This window comes from Podarcis vaucheri (assembly GCF_965113315.1).
Source record: "Podarcis vaucheri genome assembly, chromosome: 1".
NCBI classification, from domain to species: Eukaryota; Metazoa; Chordata; class Lepidosauria; order Squamata; family Lacertidae; genus Podarcis; species Podarcis vaucheri.
This window is the reverse complement of record NC_138759.1, coordinates 11153943-11174474: the sequence shown is the minus strand read 5'-3', so window position 1 is coordinate 11174474 and position 20532 is coordinate 11153943. Positions and strand designations below refer to the sequence as shown.

The 20532-nt window shown below is 44.9% G+C and overlaps 1 protein-coding gene across 1 annotated transcript in view; it reads right to left on the bottom strand.

Moving 5' to 3' along the window:
* The window catches only part of SYNE2 (spectrin repeat containing nuclear envelope protein 2), a 233618-nt gene that overhangs the window by 99509 nt on the left and 113577 nt on the right, over positions 1–20532 (bottom strand). Inside the window, exons 56-63 of the mRNA XM_082236352.1 lie at positions 17894–18079; positions 17105–17230; positions 15874–16056; positions 13995–14120; positions 10392–10574; positions 7430–7504; positions 4551–4835; positions 443–625 (exon numbers count right to left, since the gene is read on the bottom strand). Coding sequence (XP_082092478.1) covers positions 443–625; positions 4551–4835; positions 7430–7504; positions 10392–10574; positions 13995–14120; positions 15874–16056; positions 17105–17230; positions 17894–18079 — 1347 coding nt within the window. The remainder of the gene's footprint in view (positions 1–442; positions 626–4550; positions 4836–7429; positions 7505–10391; positions 10575–13994; positions 14121–15873; positions 16057–17104; positions 17231–17893; positions 18080–20532) is intronic.

The window sequence follows — 20532 nt, the reverse complement described above, 5'->3', positions numbered from 1 at the left end:
GCAACAAGACCAGTGTAGGACAGGATTCCTCACCCTGCCCTCTTCTCACAAGATTTAGAATTGGCTTAACAAACTGATTGCACAAATAGAGAAGTCTCCTGTAGCTGCTCGAAGGGGTTTGAGACTTCTCCTTGCAACAAGACGTGGCAGCACGGGCTGCTCCTATTCCATGTGCCTCCTAGCCAGTCAGCCATGCCCCTTTGCAGAATACAAGTTAAGTACTTAATTCGTTCCGGAGGTCCGTACTTGAAGCAAAGTTCTTAACCTGAAGTGTCTGTAACCTGAAGTGTATGTAACCTGAGGTACCACTGTACTCTGTTCCAACAGGTATATAGTAAGACTGATATGAAAGCTTTGCAAACTGCAGCATGCGTCACCACACGAACACATGCGCACAACAGCTACTCTCACACTGTCCTTGTTTTTTGCGGTTTCGTTTTACCTGCTCTTCTGTGCTCTTCCCTTGGAGCATGCCTTGCACCCTTTCCAAGTTGCATTTCACATCTCTCAGCTTCAAAGACAGGCTCTCTGCCTCCTGATGGAGGCCAGCGCCCTCCCCGGTGTGCCTGTCTTTGCAGTCCTCCAATAGGCGCGCCACTTTCTGTTCAATCTCTGATAAGATAGCCTGGAAAGTCAAGCAGTTAATCATTCTTTTTCTTTTTTTAATCACTGCAAAGTTTACTTACTGAAAACACCCCAAGCTCTGTATTAGGGCAAAGGCTGGTAACAGGAATGTTTGGGAGGGTGAATCCAGAAGTGACTCATTTTCCCTTCTCCCTTGGGACAAAATCATGTATGTATTTGTGGCGAGTGTCAGAGGAGGAAGAGACAAACAGATACTTGCAAACTGCTCTGCAGCAACTTCAATACTCCTGTGGTCTTGTGGAAGACTAACTCTGTTAGACCATTGCAGCAAACAAACATCAGCAGAGGCCAGGAGCGCCACAAAAGTTAATGCCTTAATAACTCTGTGTGCGTTTTCAAAGGTGCTCCAGGTCTTTGTTGCTTTTCCTGTAATCTCTGGCGCAACCAGATACCTTTTTGCCCTAAGCAAGCCCAAACCTAATTAAGTTGGCATTCAGCCTTCCCATCCCATCTGATTATTCTGAACTGCAGGCTAAGATTTTGCATTTCATTTATCTTTTTCTTTCTCCCTGCCCACCCCCCCACACTTTATGTTATTAGCTTAACATACAGACAACTCATGAGTCCTCCTGATTAAATCTGAAAGCTTGCTTACTTGTTTCACCCTACTGTTCATTTTGAAGGTTTTTTCCCCCTATTCCTCTTTCCTTTAATGGTCCAATGCAGCCACTAACATTTCTGTCGGTGTGCATTACACTTTACAGAATAACATTTAACAACGGGACTAAGGGATGCGTAATCCTCACAATAAACTTGTGTAACAGTGTTTTAACAATTTTCTCACTTTTAAGCCTGCATATGCTTCTATTGATGTTCACTCTCTTTTGCTTAAATATTTGTTGCACATTGCCCTGAGCTACTTTGGAAAAAGGGTTATTCTTAAATAGCCTAAACCAGAGGTTGTCAACCTTTTGGGGTTCACAGCTCCCTTGATGAATTGCATTCTTTTCTGAGGCACCCCTGTGGGGCTCAGGAGCCCAGTTATGTCACCCCTTGCCAGCAGAGCTGGCAGCCCCTCACCTTCATCTCTTCTCCCCTTTCCTTGGAAGTCCTCCAGGCAACTGCTGCTGCCACCCCTGCTCCCTGAGCTGCACCCCCCCCCGCCTCAAAGAGAGGTGCCTCCTCACACTGCCCCACAGGGGCCTGGGAAGCAAGCGCCCCCTGGCAATCCCCAGAGGCACCATTCACCTGCGGAGCTTGTAGCCAGGGCTGCTGCAACAAACAGCTGTGCAAGCCTTTGGGAGGCAGAGATGCGAGAGGGCATCAGAGGAGGGAGGGAAGGAAAGAGGGGCAGAGGCCAGTGTTGCCCACAGCATCCCTGACCATCATTCAACGCACCCTGGTTGAAAACCACCAGCCTAAACAAAGAAACAAAACCCCAAAAGGAAGGTCTCTGCCCTGAAAGGCCTACAATCTAGATGTTGACAGTGGGGAGATGCCAAGTGTGTGGCTGTCATTGTGTGGCTCCCTTTGGGAGATTTGTAGTGCTGAATCACAGTCTGGAAACTGAGGTCCAGCTCCAAGGGCCTTCTGGTGGTTCCTTCACTGCGAGAAGTGAGGTTACAGGGAACCAGGCAGAGGGTCTTCTTGGTAGTGGCACCCGCCCTGTGGAATGCCCTCCCATCAGATGTCAAGGAAATAAACAACTATCTGACTTTTAGAAGACATCTGAAGGCAGACTTGTTTAGGGAAGTTTTTAATGTTTGAAGTTTTATTCTGTTTTAGTGTTCTGTTGGGAACCACCCAGAGTGGCTGGGGAAACCCAGCCAGATGGGAGGGGAATAAATAATAGCATTATTATTTTTTATTATTAGCCCTACATTTGCATGAAGTCAGGGCTGGTGAGGGGAGTCAAAGTGAAGGCAGGTTTCACAACAGCAAAGTATCAAAGCCTGTCGATGCTCTCCTTTGCATTTTTGATTCACACTCACGAGAATGAATTCAGTATCAGTATATGAGACACCCACAAATGCAGTCAAGCTAATTTAGGTGCAACCACTCAGCACACTCATGTTCTCTGGATAGGTCTCCATGGTGTTCTTTCTGTTGGGGATGAAGATTAAGGTCTTAAGCCGAAGAAGAGGAATTAACCATTTTGGAAGCAGAATGCCGGCTAGAGGGTTTTAGGCTGAAGTTTATGAAGGGAAAGATAAAGAAGACTGTAGCAGTATATGCTACAATCACACGAGAACATTCTCAAAAATGTAGGGAAGAAGGGGAAGCAGATGCTGGGTTGCATACGCATCGTTCCTTTAAAGCGCCTGTGAAGCATGTTCAATCCCTTAAGAATTCTGGGCACTGTAGTTTGTTGCTGGGAATTTCAACCCTGTCCGGGGAAAACTACAGCCCCCACAATTCTCTGAGCGACATAGTGAATGTGGTATGTGCATTATAGCGTGTATACAGTCCCTGTCCTCCAATCAGCTCAGCCCATCTATCGCTGAGAGAGGCACATGATCGATGGAATGGGACCACAACTCTGGCACCTCACTGGAACCAGAAATGCACTTTCCAGAAACGTTGCAGATACCTGCTCTCTATCCTTCTTTTGGGAGTTCTACAATTCTGGAGATGAAATAGGAATGGGCTTGTTTTTTTTAATTAGTTTCCATATGGAGCACATCATGCTTTAATTATTTGCAGCTGAGTCAGGTGAAGTTGGGTTTCGTTTTAGAGAGTTTATTTGTCATGCAAACATGATTCGTAGATCTGAAATGTAAGGAACTCCTGCAGCCTAAGCAGAGGTGTGCATTCTCTACTGTGCCCCCACGCTTAACTTTAGCAATGACATAGTTTAATTTTTCCGCCAAGAAAAACAGCATGCTGCTACTGGTATGAATGTCTGTGCAAATTATTCTGTTCTAAGCAATGGGGGGAGGGGGAGGGTGCATATTGAGATATGCAGGGTATTATTACTATTACTATTATTATTACATTTTCTATACCGCCCTTTATCCAAGGCTCACAGGGAAGTTTACAATATAAAAAGGGCATGATAGTGGTGCTGCACATCACTAGAAACCCTGCTGGCTTTGGGAGATTTCATTAGGCCCTGTCCATGCAGTTTAAAGCAATAGGGACTAGAAACTTGGCAGCGGTTTAAAACGAAAGTTGAGATTATTGGAATGTGAATGCTCTGCCTTCATGACCCTTCCCAGCAGGTGTTGCAAGCCAGCACTGGAGGGGGGGGGATGCAGCAACTAACCGGCCAGCAGCACTCTGCAAATGCTGGCCACTCGGCAGCACTGTGTCTGCACGATGCTGACCTTTGTCTCCAAACAAAACACAAAACAAATCATTGATAAGAACTTAGTGCCCCCTTCCCTTGGCTGCCGCAAAATGGCATTTCATCCACCACCATCCTTTCCAATGCCACGCTTGCCAGCTAACATGAATATACAAGGGAGTAGGAGGCAGGGAAAAAGCAGTGTGGGGAGTAATTAGCCACCCTCCAGTCTCCCTTCACTGCAAGAAGCTGTTTCCCTTCAAATCCGGGCTGCTTTCCAATCTCAGAGCCTGGCTGGAGGGAAAACTGGCGGGAGAGAGAGGGCTTGTAGGAGGAAATGCACATATATGTCCCTGGCTGGTGTGTCTCTCCTGTTCTGGCCCTGCATTCACTTGTGGTTGGGTAACATAGCCTGTATTTGCAGGTAACTCCTAGGGCTTGCCTAGGTTAGGCAGACAAGAAGCCAGTTGAGAACATGGGGGGAAGCGCCCTTCTCTGTGTGCCCCTATAAGGAATCCAGCCAGTCCCTGTTTACTGCAGCAGCTTCACACACACAAAAAGAGCCAGAAGCAGGAATGATGAGGCTGCAGGCGTTACGTAGGCGCACCGAAATGAGAGGCAAAGGTGATTGGCTTACGAAACTGCAACAGCGACCTTTGGCCCGCTCAGCTCAGCTTACCTGGCACGCAGCTAGACGCTGCTCCACCGTCTGTTGCATTTGGCGGGTCTGGCCTCCCGATCCCAGGGACTCTTTCGTTTGGTCTAGCCACCGTTCCAGCTCAGCAATTTGTGCCTGCCACTCATGGAGGAGCCGGGCAAGCTCTGAGTCAGGCCCAACGGCACCCACAGGCTCCTCTGAATCTCCCAATAAGCACTCGGCAGTATTTGTGACTCGACTGGAGGAGGCTTTGCCCTGTGGGAAAGAAAAGCCAAAGGGTGGAAGATCTGCGAGCCTGAAAAATAGCTAACGTGCTCTCGGAAAGCAGCACGAGCCGGGCAGATTAGGGGAGAAAGGAAAGGAAAAGTAAGCCCAGGTGCCAGCTGAGAGTCCCGTGATCTGGTGCAACAGGTTTCTTAGCAGCCGATTTGCATTTGCACAGGTAGAGCTCAGCTCACACAGGAAGTCTGCTGACTCACAGTTCATTAGGTGGCTATCCCGGCGGGACACACACACCAGAAGTGTTTTTCTGGTGCGTGCGGTTAAGATTTTACACGCTGCACTTCAAAGCTGGTTTACATGCCAGCGTATGATTTCTTTGGGCTGCTTTTGAGGTTTAGTATGAATAAGGATTGGGGCTAAAATAAAATAAAAACAATTAAAATTAGGAAGGAAGGAAGGAAGGAAGGAAGGAAGGAAGGAAGGAAGGAAGGAGAGGGAGGGAGGGAAGGAGGGAGGGAGGGAGGGAGGGACGGAATATTTTCAGCTCTGCAACTAGAGATAGGACTGATTTATTCCAGGTGGTGTCAAACTACAACTAAAATGCAAACAAAAGCCAGTTTCTCCTCCATCCTAACCTGATGGCAATATCCTTCTTCACTGCTGTTTCCCAGTAACAAGTTCTTACAGTGCAACCTTACATATGTCTACTTATGTCTCAGTGAATTCAGTTTGGAGCTTACTACCAGGTAAGAGGGTACAGGATTGCAGCATCAGAGCTCTGATGACTCCGATGCATAGAACCACCATGAATTTATCTGATCCTCTTTTTAAACCACCTGAGCTAGAGGCAATCGCCACATCTAAACTGTGGAACTCCCTTCCCTCAGAGGTGTGTCTTGACACCTTCACTGGACAACTTTTAACGAATGCGCTTTGCCCTGGCTTTTCACACTTGAGAGGTATATTGCTAGGGCCCACCATACTTCTCTAATTTTAAGTGGCTCAAAACTGCTTTTACTATTGTGTAATAGTGTACTTTAATATTAACAATTTGTTTGAATCATTCTAACCCGCCCTGGGAACTTAGGTGAAGAGCAGGCAATAACTTGTAATAATAATATCCTGCGAGCAGCAAATTCCATAAGGAAACTAGGTGGTGTGTGAAGAACAAATTCCTTTTTGTCTGTCCTAAATCTCTCACCATTAAGGCTTGAAAGACAGAAAAAAGTTGTCCCTATTCACTTTCGACAGTGTATAAACCTGCAGCATGTTCCCCCTCGCTTGTCTTTTTCCTAAAGTAAAAATATAGATTAACCTTTGATGGGATGTTATGCAGAGAAGCTACATTTAGGCATGATGGATTATTGTATAGGCTTTCTCTCTAATCCAGCCTTCCCTAACCTGATGGCCTCCAGATATTTTGGATCACAGCTCCCATCAGCCACAGCCAGCATGGCCAGTGGTCAGGGATGATGGGAGTCGTAGTCCAAAGCAGCTGGCAGGCAAGTGATTGGGGACAATGGCTTAAATCTTATGACCGTACGTACACTGCACAATACAGCCTATCTGCCTCCAGGTTCTTTCATTTCATTTTTCATTTCGATTTGCTGGTATAACAGGTAATCTGATCGTGATATTTTCAACAGCAATTTTCTGGTAAGAATCTGATAGCTTTAATGGACCCAAAGTTAGCACACCTACCTCACTATGACTTCCACTTCTTGCTTTTTGTGGAGACAAATAAATTAACTGCTGGTCAGGCTCCTCAGCCTGCAAAGAAAAGCAGAGATGCATAAATGTTTTTTCTTTGATGGTGTCTCAGGGTACCTTTTTTAAGCCTGAGAGCCACATTCCCTTGTAGGCAACTTTCTGGGGGTGCCGTGTGCCAATGGTGAGTAGAGCAAGAAGCAGAACTGGGGAGACTCTTAACTTTGCACAAGAAGCTACATTGCAGTCGTGCAACAGACGAGTGTTTCATCACACTTCCCAACGAGGCTGAAGCCTTCTAGGAAGGCACAGCTCATTTTCTGTTTCATCCCAAACCTGTAAACTATTATTTGCAGTGTTAGAACAGGCCAGGATTTTTAGCTATGGTTTGGCGTTCACTAGGTATTCGGGCTTGCTGCAAATGTGCTAACCAGAGTTTCCCAGTTTGTGTGATACAAGAAACTATGGTTAGTGGGAAACCTTTCGGTTTGTTTCCTTGCTTGCAAAAAGGAAGGAACAGAGGGGCTATGTGCATGGCCAAAAGGCTCATCCAGAAGTTGGCTTACAAAGCCAGGATATGATCTTCCATAAACAGTCTTCTTGGATCAGCATTGTTCTCACTTTGAATGGGCAAAGACTTACAGGTCCTTTCACCAAATTGTCCCCCTGCCAAATTGATGAAAGAACCAACTTTTTAAAAATCACTTCACGTCCTTTCACAGAAACACACCCCTCCCCACAAACTTGCCAAAAGATTGCTCACAGAAGCTTTCACAAAAAGCTCCCATTTTTAAGCTCTGAGCTATATGTGATGCATTCGTAAAAATGATGGAAACGATGGACAATTCAGCAGCTCCTGTGATAACTAAAATGGGTGTCCTAGTACACGGTAAAGAATTTGCCACCAAACTCTGTGAAGCAATTAGTCACTCTTTGAGGAATTAATCCAACCAGTTCTGCATTATACTCACTTCATTGTGGAATGAATTGTCCTCAGCTTCTTCAACCAAGGAAGGTAAAAGAGACAGTGACCCTCGCTTTTTCGGCTAAAATGTACACACACAGATACAGCCCAGTTATTTGTAGTTGCGAAAATAACTTTTCATTCAAGTCCTCCCCAAAGTTCAATGTCCAGTCAGTTTCTCATGAGTGTAAAGCTCCAATTAATCCAGACAAATTAATAGGGCCTGAGCCAACCAAAAATTAAAGCGCTTTTAAATCCCATAGATTTCAACGGGGATTAAAATTGCATCTATCTTTCAAAGTCAATAGACCTTAAATAAAGTACGCTGGATCAATGCCCAGTGCAAAATAGCACAGTCTCAACAACTCTGATTAATGCCAAACCATCTAACAACGTGGTTTGTTTGCACAAGCCTCTCTCAACCTGGAGCCCAACAAATATTTTGGACTACAACTCCCAGTGTTGGCATTCCACCACCTCCTGAAGAAAACACCTGCTTAGGCAAGCATTTCCTTGAAGTGAACTTCTGGTTTTATTGTTTTGTACCCTTTTAAACCACAGAGCCTAGGACTTGCCGATCAGAAGGTCGGCGGTTCGAATCCCCGCGACGGGGTGAGCTCCTGTTGCTCTGTCCCTGCTCCTGCCAACCTAGCAGTTCGAAAGCACGTCAAAGTGCAAGTAGATAAATAGGTACTGCTCTGGCGGGAAGGTAAACGGCGTTTCCGTGCCCTGCTCTGGCGCTGGCTCCCTCGGCCAATAAAGCGAGATGAACGCCGCAACCCCAGAGTCAGCCACAACTGGACCTAATGGTCAGGGGTCCCTTTACCTTTACCTTTACCCTTTTAAAACTGCTTTCGTGGTCATGCTTTTTCATTGTTGTATATTTTGTAAATTTAGCACCTGTTTCAATTATGGACATTTTTGATGCCCCAATAAATTGCTACTATGTATTTTAATTACGTATTGATTTTATACTTGCGAACCACTTAGAAGCCATTTTGGCACGTAAGTGACAGAATAATTAACAAGAATAATAACTGGAGGGGAGGAGAGTTGTAGTTCAAAATATGTGGAAGGCACCAGTCGGGGAAAGCGGGTTTATATCAGTTATCTTACGCAAAAACCCCACAAACTAATTTCAATTTCTGATTTGTTTACATGCGTTCCAGGGGTGAATGAGAAACCGAGGTGATCTGAAAGACCTCCCCTAACCAACCCTGCCATTCTTTTTCCCATTCCAGTGTAATAAACCAATAATAAACAAATGCTATAACGAACCATGAATGACCAATGACAATCAAAGGGAGTTGGGTGGGGTGGGAAAACCGGCTGGCTGGTTGCCTTAGGACGGGGTAGGGGAAAAACCTTTTGGGGCCAGTGGACCAAATTGCTATCTGCTCCCACGCCAGCAGGCCAACTATGGCAGGTGGGTCAACCCACCTGCCGGTCACCGGATGTCATGATGCTGCTAGATGACTGACAGGTGAGCTGTCCCACCAACCTGCCTGATGTATCTGTAAGCAACAAGCATTTTGTTTCCTTTCTGAGTTCACAGTTGCAACGTATAAAACTACCGATACCTTTTCTCAGTAGCTTGGAAACAACTGAAAAATAGAAACAGAAAGCCCAGCAGCAAATTTCCACAATATTGAAGACTGGAACTACAGGTGTACCTTGGTTTTCAAACAGCTTAGTTCTCGAACGTTTTGGCTCCCGACCACCACAAACCCGGAAGTGAGTGTTCTGGTTTGCAAACTATTTTTGGAAGGCAAACGTCTGATGGGGCTTCCGATTGGCTGCAGGAGCTTCCTGCAGCAAATCAGAAGCCACACTTTGGTTTCTGAACGTTTTGGAAGTCCGTTCGACTTCCGAGGTACGACTGTATAACCCACATGATTAAGAATGATGGCTCCGTTCCACCTCAAGGATGCCTCTGAATACCATTTGCTGGGATATAATACAAGTGAGACTAGCACCCTTGCCTTGTTTACAGGCTTCCCAGAAGAGGGACCTGGTTGACTAATTTGAGAACAAGATGGTGGACTGGATGTACCATTGGCCAGATCCAGCAGCCTTCTTACATCCTTACCACCAGATCTATCTCCATGTTTATGTTTGGTTCTTCCCCAGTTCCCTGCATCATACACTTCCCCAACATCTTCCATCTAATGATGTGGAACTGAGGGAGGAGAAACGTACAAACTAATGACCCTTAATACAAGCTACAATGGAGCTGGGGATATACACAAAACAAAGACACCATTTTGTGTGGCAAATGGACCTGAAACTCTGGTAAGAAGCGCATCCGGCCTAAAATAACCAGTATCTAGAAGGGCTTCCTCATTTCTCTGAACATACTCCTACAAAACCGCTTGAAGAAGAAGAGTTTGGATCTGATATCCCGCTTTATCACTACCCTAAGGAGTCTCAAAGCGGCTAACATTCTCCTTTCCCTTCCTCCCCCACAACAAACACTCTGTGAGGTGAGTGGGGCTGAGAAATTTCAGAGAAGTCTGACTTGCCCAAGGTCACCCAGCAGCTCATGTGGAGGAGCAGGGAAGCGAACCCGGTTCATCAGATTACAGTGGTGCCTCGCAAGACGAAAAGAATCCGTTCTGTGATTCTCTTCGTCTAGCGGTTTTTTCGTCTTGCGAAGCAAGCCCATTGACAGATTAGTGGATTAGCGCTATTAGCGGCTTTTAGCGGCTTATCTGCTGATCGGATCAGCTGATAAGTGGCTTAGCGGCTTAGAAAAGGGGGGGGGAGGAAAAAACCCAGCAGGAACTCACAAGACATTGTCGTCTTGCGAAGCAAGCCCATAGGAAATTCGTTTTGCGAAGCACCTCCAAAACGGAAAACTCTTTCGTCTAGCGAGTTTTCCGTCTTGCGAGGCATTCGTCTTGCGGGGCACCACTGTACAAGTCTACCGCTCTTAACCACCACACCACACTGGCTCGGTATCCACTTACCTGCCAATCAGCACCAGCTCCACGTTCTTCTGGCTCTAGGGATTCCAAAATGTCCTCCTCTAGTTCAGGCTGCTCTGGCCTCTGGTGTAGCTCCACCAAGGAATTCTTCATCCTCGTGAGAATGTCCTCCTTCCTCTGGCAAAGGAGGGAGATCCGCTGCTTTATGTCTTCCATCTCCTCGCCCTAAGGAACAATGATGCTCAGATGTGACATTTTTTCCATGAGGGTGGGGAGGGGAAGCGCAAAAACGGAAGGAAACAGCAAATAGTTTATAGCATCTTACTGGAGCCCGATCTCCGCGGTTCCCACTGGCTCTCTGTCTTACACGGAAGTAGCGCCCCATTGCTGCTGAAAACCAGAGCAAAGGCCTCAGCATGAAAACAAGAGCCTTCTGGATGTGTCTTCGACCGGCCATGGCTTGCCAGGCAATGTGGAGCTTCAGTAAAGAGCACCACTCTGGGTGGCAAATGGACATGTGAGGCTTGTGGGAGCAGAATTCCTGGAGGGTGAATGCTCAGGAGTTCTTCCTTTGACAGGCTCAGTCACTAATCTAGATAGGTCAACTATAATACACTAGCACTTCCTGAAAGTCCAGAAGGTTTTTTTAAAACAACGACAACATCATTTCCCTCCTATTCCAAGTGGCACAAAACCAGGAATTAAGAGGTCTGTGTAGTTTTTACACAAGAAGCCGGAAAATACCCCAAGAAAATGCAAGCAGGGAATCCTTCCCTGTCTCTGCTTCTCTGTTCCTGTATCCTCACTGAACAGATTATTTGTATGTAGGAAGGAATCATCCTAACCACCAGGCAATTATGCAATTTAATTAGGGCTTTAGACTAGTATATACATTGCAGTAGGTGCGAAATGTGACACTGCTACTAATGTTGCTGTAATTTGGAGAGCTGAAAGGTGTTAGCATAGTTGCATGGCCTAGTCATTTCCTTGCTTTTCCACCTATATACAGTGGTGCCCCGCAAGACGAATGCCTCGCAAGATGGAAAACCCGCTAGACGAAAGGGTTTTCCGTTTTGGAGGTGCTTCGCAAAACGAATTTCCTATGGGCTTGCTTCGCAAGACGAAAATGTCTTGCGAGTTCCTGTGGGTTTTCCCTCCCCCCCTTTTTCCCAAGCCGCTAAGCCGCTTATCAGCTGATCTGCTAAGCCACTAAACCGCTTATCAGCTGATCCGCTAAGCCCGCTAAGCCACTAATAGCGCTAATCCGCTAATGGGCTTGCTTCGCAAGACAAAAAAACCGCAAGACAAAGAGACTCGCGGAACGGATTCTTTTCGTCTTGCGAGGCACCACTGTAGTATACTCTCCTGTTCCCCTCTATCCAACTAATCCACTTGAGTCCCCATTTCTTCCTTAACAGCTCCCCTTCGGCTGCTCACAGGAGAAAGAAGAGTGTGCCACCCCACCACCTGATATTATTCCAAATGGCTGCTACATGCTTATTAAAGCTGGCGCTGCGTGGGCAGGAGGGCTTTGGGCACAGGCCATTCCCCACCTGACCAGCACTTCTCCTGCTGCTGTGCCCTTGCAGAATGGGATAGCGCTGTGTTGAGCTCAGAGTGCAGCGGGCCCAATGCTTGCTAATGTAATATCCATACATCTGAAGAAACTAAATTGTAAAACTGTTTTGTTTGTTTTTTGTCTGAATCAAAAAATTCAAAAAATTCTGGGATCTGCAACAAAAAGCTGAAGCATGGAGTGCTCCTCCCACCAACCCAAAATCTCTTTCTGAACATTCCATTCTGTTTCTCCCTTACATACTCAATTTTAGCTCCCTCCCTCAACTCTGCCAAGAGTCAATCATCATTCTGGACCCTTGTTACCTCCCTAAAAATGTGTTGTGTTTCTGAGAACTTCTGATTTCTCCCTAAGCCTGTTTGTTGCTTCTCTTTCTCTGTGTGTGGTGACATTATGGCTACATTAGGATCCACATTCTGAGAATGGGTATATTAATATTAGTATGCTATACAATGTGTACCAGAATACAGTGGTACCTTGGGATGCGAACGGGATCCGTTCCGCAGCCCCGTTTGCATCCTGAATGGAACGTAAGATGCGACTGTGCGTCTGCACGTGTCACGTTTTGCCGCTTCCGCGCATGCACGTGACGTCATTTTTAGCGTCTGCGCATGTGTGAGCGGCGAGACCTGGAACTAACGCACTCCATTACTTCTGGGTTGCCGCGGAGCGCAATCTGAAAGCGCTCAGCTTGAAGCACATTCAACCCAAGGTATGGCTGTACTAAACTAAGTCCAAGTGAATTCCGAGGAAACTGCATTCTCATACTTTTAACTAGTATTATTGAAGGAGGTGAGGACAGGTGACCCCACCTAGGCCCGAAGTCATCCCCCCCAGCCAGGCCTCAAAACTGTCCAAAATTCCTTTTGTCTTCTAAAAAATCCAAAACAGCTTTTCTCTGCTCTTCTCACAAGATGCATAGGAAAAATGTTATTCTTTTATCAGTACAAGAAGGCTTCAAAAGGCTAATAAATAGGATCTGTCATTGCCAAGAATACTCAAGCCTGAGAACTGACTTTTATCTCATTCAGTTGCAACATCTTTGGACATGCTGAGCCGCTCACATTCCCCTTTCCTGGGAAGGGTGCCAAGAGTCCACAATAGTCCCAAAGATAGGAGCTTTCTGTTCATGCTCAGGGGAACTCAACATGGGGCAGGACTTTGGAGAAGGAGGAGAAAGGGGAGGGAACTGGAAGGGGAATATATGCTCTGTGCAAATGACTGTGAACCCGTGCTTGTTTGTGAATCTATCACACTTGCTCCTTCTACCAGTTCATGGATGGTAGAAATAAAGCTTTTTCTCCGAAACTAATCCTTAAGTGTCTGTTGACTCCCATTTTCCCTTTCCCGGGCGCAATATTTTTTCCCACCCGAGGGCAAAGCCTCATAAAGCTACATTATAACCTTAAGTCCATTTTCAATGAAACTGTTTCGTCCTTTTTCCAGTCCTCCCAAAGCCTTAACAAGATTTCAGTTTAACACATTCATCTGTTTCAACGCACACACATGTTGTTATTTTAGCAGCTGCTAATAAGTTTGGGATCAAAAATCTATTCCAGTCTCCTAAGCTTCAAAAGAAAACGGCTGGTTCATTTGTCTGCTTTTTAAAAAAAGAAAAGAAAAGGGTATACAATTCGGCCATGTTTTCTATTTATCTCTGCATCATCTTTTCTGCAGCTGACTCCTCCAGTTGGAAAATTTCCAATTAGGAAATTTTCACCTCTTTCTGGAACCGCCCCTTCACATTGTTTACAGTTTTGAGTCTGAAATGCAATTAGCTAGAGAAATGTAAAAACAATTAGCACTCTGGGTGGTTCCAGTTAATTTACGTGGCAGATGGAGAAGCGGGGAGGGAAGGACTCTGGAAAGAGCCAATGAACACACTGGAACACACCAGAGGAGGAATGATGAAAGGGTAGGCAACCTGTTATCATTGGGACTACAACTCCCATCATCCCTGGCAACCAGCCATGCTGACTGAGGCTGATGGGAGTTTTAGATACTGCAGTTAAGTTCAGAGCACAGCAGGCATCCAGCACAGATGGAGGAGGGAGGGATGCAAACCTCACCTCTGGGTAGGAGGCAGCCTGAGCTGGGATTTCTGTAGCCAGTTCATCCAAGCCACTCCTCAGGAACTGGAACTGCTTCAGAGAGTCTATTTCTTGCTCGCTCTCTTCCAGCTCTTTCACAATGGGCTGTAAAACAGTAATTACTATTAGCTGTTTCGAAGTGGGTGGTGGAACACACGGCCCCGTAACCTAATAAACCATCTCAAACACCCACACTGCACAGACTGCACCCATGTCCAGCTCATAAAGGACGAGTCAACACATTAAGGAAAGTAAAACAGAGAAAAGAGGTGGAGTTGCTTCGTAACAGGTCAGGCCACCATTCAGCCCAAAGACTGTCTATGCTGAGTGATGGAAGCACTTCACAGTTAAGCGTCTGCAGAGGCAATTGCATTTGCTCATAGAATTATGGAAAAAACCAGAGGTGTACCTCTTGGGAATTATATCGACTGACATTCCTGCCACTAGGAAAAAAGTTTTCTTATATGCAACCGCTGCAGCCAGAATGATTATAGCAAAAAATTGGAAGGGAGAAAAAAAACTCCCTCAATAAGAGAATAGCAAGTAAGATTTTGTGAATATATAGAATCAGCAAGACTTACAGCAGTGGTAAGACGCCAATCAGACCAAAAACTGATTGAGGAGTGGACTTGCGTGGAGGAATACATCAAAAAATATTGTTCTGGTATTAATATATCAATATGCAATGAATGAAACGTATAGAGTAAAAAATTAAGAAGAAATGGGTATAAGATGAGATAGTCAAAAATAATATTGATAACACTGCAAAAAGAAGAAAAGAAACAAAGGAAGCCACATATAGGTGGAGGGAAGTCAAAATTTATGTCTGTATATTTAGTTTGTATGTTTGTTTTCTTTTTTTGTAATCTAAGCTGAGAGGTGTATGTATCTGTGTATAATAAGTTTGTTTAGTGTTCTGGTTTTCTGGTTTGTGTTTGTAAGTATTGCATTTATCAATACAAGTTTAAAAAAATTAAAATTTTGTTTTACAAAGGACAATATTTCATTCGCTGCATTAGGGAATACAGGCTTGCCATTTTTCAGAAAGTAAAAACCAGGACACCCCAAAACAGTTGTTAGGAAGACCCCAAAGTGGTTGAGCTTTCTTTTACAAAAACACCAAAAAAGTGCTTTTTTGATTGACTTCTCTAAGATCCAGAACAAAGTGCCCCCTTTCAGAAATTCCACCTTTGAAATCCCTGTAATGTCCAGGAAAATCAGGACGTATGGTAGCCCTAATATCGATGGTACTACAGATGAAGTATTCAAAACAGGCAGAGGGAAATCATTGTTGAAGCAATAATGAAAGCAGCAGCAGAAGCAGCTAAAATGTCCAGATGTGGATCTGTGATGTAGAATGTGTGATGTGCAGCCATGATTCATATCTGAACTGCACTGCTTAGGAGAGGTGTCTGTCTTTCTGAATGGGGAAACACGATGCGTTTTTAAGACAATTGTGGAAACTGAAATGCACACGATGCACAACTGTGAAGTTAACTTTTAAAAATCCAGGCATTTCCAAAGTTTTGTGCCTTGGGTTAAATAATCAGCGAAAGCAGATGCAGAAGACCTGCCAGACAGGGGCTTTGTTCACCGACTGTCACATTCTTGTGCAGTCACAAAGATGTCAAAGAGAACAAGAACTACCAGGCTTTTAGAAGACATCTGAAGGCAGCCCTGTTTAGGGAAGCTTTTAATGTTTGATGCATTACTGTATTTTAATCTTTTGTTGGAAGCCGCCCAGGTGGGCATGGTATAAATAATAAATAATAATAAATCATCATCATCATCATTAAAATTACTTAACATGACAAGATGTTTTCTGTCACTCCAGCACCTACGTCGTATTTGCTTTTACCTCAAGCAGTGCGTTTTGCTCCTTGGTAATTCTTTCTAAGGTCTTCAGCTCTTTCAAAAGTTGCTTTGTTCTTTGGAACACAGAGAGGGGTTGCAGCCTTATGCCTGGTAACCTCAGACTCTCTTTATAGGACTGGATTTCAGCAATTGCCTTCTGCATGGGGCTGATATGGGCCATTATAACCTGAAAAGGTAAGGTGCAGGATCAGTGCAACTGGATGAAGTTTGAATGGGTTGGGGGAGGAAGTATAAAATAATGCTCAGGTTGATCAGAACATTTCACAGACATGACCTCGGAAAATATTATTAAAGAGGAACACATACTAATTATTTTAAAAAGAGGGTTAACTTGAGTTTTCAAAATATATGGGAGGAACTGTGCATGAGGCAGTTCCCTGATCCAATCCTTAGCATCTCTCTATAACTGGAAATGGCAGAGACTGAACCCAGCTGCTTCTGAAGCAGGGGTCAGGAACATTTTCCCGTCAATGGGTTGGATCCTGGTCAATTGCCCACCTCTTAATCACCTGGCATCATTATGGCATTAGGCGACAACTTCAGCTAATCGAAAGCGGCAAATCTGTCTACAGAGGAAAACATGGACAAAGCAGAGCTTGAACTGAGCCCCTCTGAAGGTGAATTGTTGGTTGGCATTGAATGCATGCCTTCAGAGGGGTTGGCTTTCAGCGTGAAAAGCAAGCCCTTACGGATTTCCCAATAGGAAACCCCTTAGTGCAGCCAATCCCAGAGAGGCTGTGTCAGTGCCAATCCGTTGATGGGTGCCGGCAGTGAGCCCCACTTGCAAAGGAACGACAAGAGCACAATTTCAGCTCCTGATGGCTCCTTTGCAGCTGTGTTCTTACCTGCTGACATCACTTACAATGACATCACTTACAATGCTGTCATATGTGTGACATCACTTACATATGACATCACTTACAATGCCAGGTGTGCAGTAGCTGGGCATGGTTTGGGACAAATGGCCTTGTGGGCCAAATTAGGAACCTTAACAGGCCTCTTTGAGCTCACGGGATTGGGGGTTCCCTATGTCTGATCTGAAGGACCAGGTAACCAGGTGATTGGAAAGACCCACTGCCACTTACCTAGGTGAGCTGATTTCAGAAAAAGGAGGCACTACCGGTCTGGATACACAGATAATCTAAGCTGATATGCAGAAAGCAGCTTAACATTTTCCAATATTAATTAATAGCCACTTTTATGAGCTAACTCACCTGGCCATGTTTAAGATGTTCCTTAGGAGAAAGATCGAGTGTGTCTTCTGAAGGGGACAAGATAGTCTTAATTTTGTCCACATCCTTCTCCATTTTTTTCACTTCAGATTCAATAGCTTCCACCTCCTACATTTTGAGAAACATTCACATCATTTATGGGATTGTCCGCCAAAGACTATTAAAAGTCAAACCTGGCAAGTGCAGGTTCCGAAAGGTCTCTTTTATTCATCTTTAAGAAGCTGCACATCCCATGAGCATCATTCCAGGTGACACCTGTTTTCCTGGTACAGCCTTCATCAAATAATGCACTACAGTCTTGATTCAACAATCCTGGTTCTCTTGCAAAAGGCACAAACATACCCAAGACCCCAACGGCGATGTTTGTTAAAAAGGAAAAAGGAAGGAAAGGGAAAGATGGAAGAGGAGCAATAGTGCTTCAAGAAAATAACTAATGCATTGTCACCAAGTACTGTATTTTTTGCTCTATAAGACTCACTTTTCCCCTCCTAAAAAGTAAGGGGAAATGTGTGTGCGTCTTATAGAGCGAATGCAGGCTACGCAGCTATCCCAGAAGCCAGAACAGCAAGAGGGATTGCTGCTTTCACTGCACAGCGATCCCTCTTGCTGTTCTGGCTTCTGAGATTCAGAATATTTTTTTTCTCGTTTTCCTCCTCCAAAAACTAGGTGCGTCTTGTGGTCTGGTGCGTCTTACAGAGCGAAAATACGGTACATCTATATCCTGCAAAACCAAAGAGAATCCACTCTCTTGCAAGAGACGCCCACACTTACATCAGCCAAGTGCTGGATGTGGGGAAGAAATTCCAATATCTTCTGTTGCAAGGCTTTAACTTGCTCGTTTACTTTGTTCAGCATCTTCACCGTGCAGCCAGTTTCAATTAAAGAGGAGAACTCCTCCAACTCTGGATAAATTGCACTGAGAATGCTTTGCTTTTGCTCTGAATCTTCAAATGCCATCTAGGAAGGGGAGGGGGAGACAAGAAAGTTTTGACCCGAAAAAGGAGGAGGGGGAAGAAAGATTAACATACATGAAAATGCACTTTAATGTTCAAGAAAAATACAGTGGATGCTCGGGTTGCGAAAGTCATCCTTGTGGGGTGCATGTTCGCAACCTGCAGCGGTGCATCTGCGCATGTGCAGGTTGTGATTCGGCACATGCGCAAAGCGTGATTTAGTGCTTCTGTGCATGCGCAACCATCAAAACCCAGAGGTAACCCATTCCAGTACTTCCGGGTTTCGGCGGTCCATAACCCGAAAAAACACAACCTGAAGAGTCTGTAACTCAAGGTATGACTGTAACCTCATAATTCCTGAATCCTGCAGATGTGTGCAGCATCAATGGGCATTAATCAACTGGCATTAAGATTAAAATACGGAGTGCAGGAAGACCCCAGTTTTAATGGGGATCATGGTGCGTTAACCCTTCTCTCCCCGGGAATGCCCTCCTACGAAAATCAGCCCCACCCTGTGCATTTTCATATCAAATGAGAGTATGAGGCATATATTTTAAGGCTGGGGACACTTCCTCACAGCAATTTATTGTGGACTTGGTGTCGCTTTGTGGATGCAAATTGTGTGAACAGTCCGCACAACATTGTACTTCTCTCTTTTTTTTTCAATTTTCAATTTTATTTTACACTTGAAACAACAACAACATTTCGAATAAAAAAAACACACAGGTTGATATCAACTTCCCTCCCCCACTTCCATGGTGCATTTTATGACTTTCTTTTCCACTGCATTTTCTAATTTCTCATATATATATATATATATATATATATATGCAGGTTTTGGTGTCTTCGGGTGTCTTCCCGTGTAAGAGTTGGGGTGTCTGGGCGACGTTTCGACGAGGTCTCACTCGTCATCTTCAGGCTGGTGCTTTCGGCTTCTTGTTACTGGAACAGAGCAGGGTCTTAGTGTTTGAGTTCCTATAAATACTGTTGAGGGGGTGTGGTGTATAGCCTCCAACGTTCTGGGCAGAGAGGAAGTTCCTAGATTAGTGTGCCTTTTCTTCTTTTGTTCCTTAATTACTTGAGGGATATCTTGAGTGATTTCATGAGTGATATTCTGAATACCACTTAGGTGGGTCATTAAGTGTGGATTAGTTGCTAAAGCTTTCGTGTCTTGACCTCTTGAGCTTGTGAAGAGTTTTTCGAAGATGGCTGTGCTGCATTTAGTTGTGCTCTGGCTTGGCTTCGTGTATAGGGGCGAGCTGTGGTTTTGTGCCCTGTGCCAGCCAGATCTGTGTAGGGATTGCAGGGGGGTGCAGCATCCGGAGGTGCCACTATAGTTTGGCTACTGGATGGAGTTTGTAATTTATCTGTGGAGAGGGTCTGGGTTTGGGTCTGGTGTGGTTGATTGGTGACGGCGTTCTGTGTGCCTCTGGTTCTGGTGTCGGTTTTTGTGGGGAGGGCTAATTTCCAGATGTCTGGCAGGCGGGACGTGTCGTCACGCTTGTTCATGTTGTGAGGGTGTTTCTCTATCTCGATGGCTTCCATGATTATTCTCTTGTGGTGATGTTCCATGTTAAAGAGCAATTTGGAATCTGCAAAATTAATTTCGTGTCCTGTTTCTTTCATGTGTTGGAAAAGAGAGGAAGTTTTTTCTTCTTTTTTGACGGCATTCTTGTGTTCTGCGATACGTGCATTTATTCGTCTGTTTGTTTGTCCAATGTACGTGGCTGGGCAGACTTTGCAGGGTATTTCATAGACCCCTTGGTTTTCCAACTGGATTTTGTCTTTGGGGTTTCTGAGGATATTGGCTATTTTTTGGTTGGTGCAGAAGGCTGTTTTGATATTGTGTTTATGGAGGATTTTGCTAATTTTATCTGTAGTGCCCTTGATATAAGGAAGGAGGGCCATGCCATTGTTTTCTTCTGTGTCTTGGTTTTTGGGGGGTGTTTCTTTTTGGATTAGCTTGGTAACCCTGTTTTGCTGGTATCCATTGGCGATTAACACATTAGAGAGATTTTGTAACTCAGTTGTCAAGTGGTCTTTGTCAGCCAGGCGTTTGGTTCTGGAGATGAGAGTCTTGGCTACGGAGTTTATTTGTGCAGGGTGGTGGTGTGATTGTGCATGTAAGTAGCGGTTGGTGTGTGTTTTTTTCCGGTAGATAGTGTGTCCTAGGGAGCCATCAGGTTTTTTGTAGATTAGGACGTCAAGGAAGGGGAGTTGGTTGTTGTCTTCTATTTCCATAGTGAATTGTATTTTGGGGTGTAGGCTGTTGAGATGTACTTCATCCATAATGGACAAAGATACAAACAGATAGAAGGAGCACCTATGGGATCACCCCTCTCACCGGTCATCGCAAATTTGTACATGGAACACTTTGAAACCAATGCTTTAGATAAGTCAGAACACAAACCCAAACTTTGGCTCAGATATGTTGACGACACCTTTGTAATTTGGCCA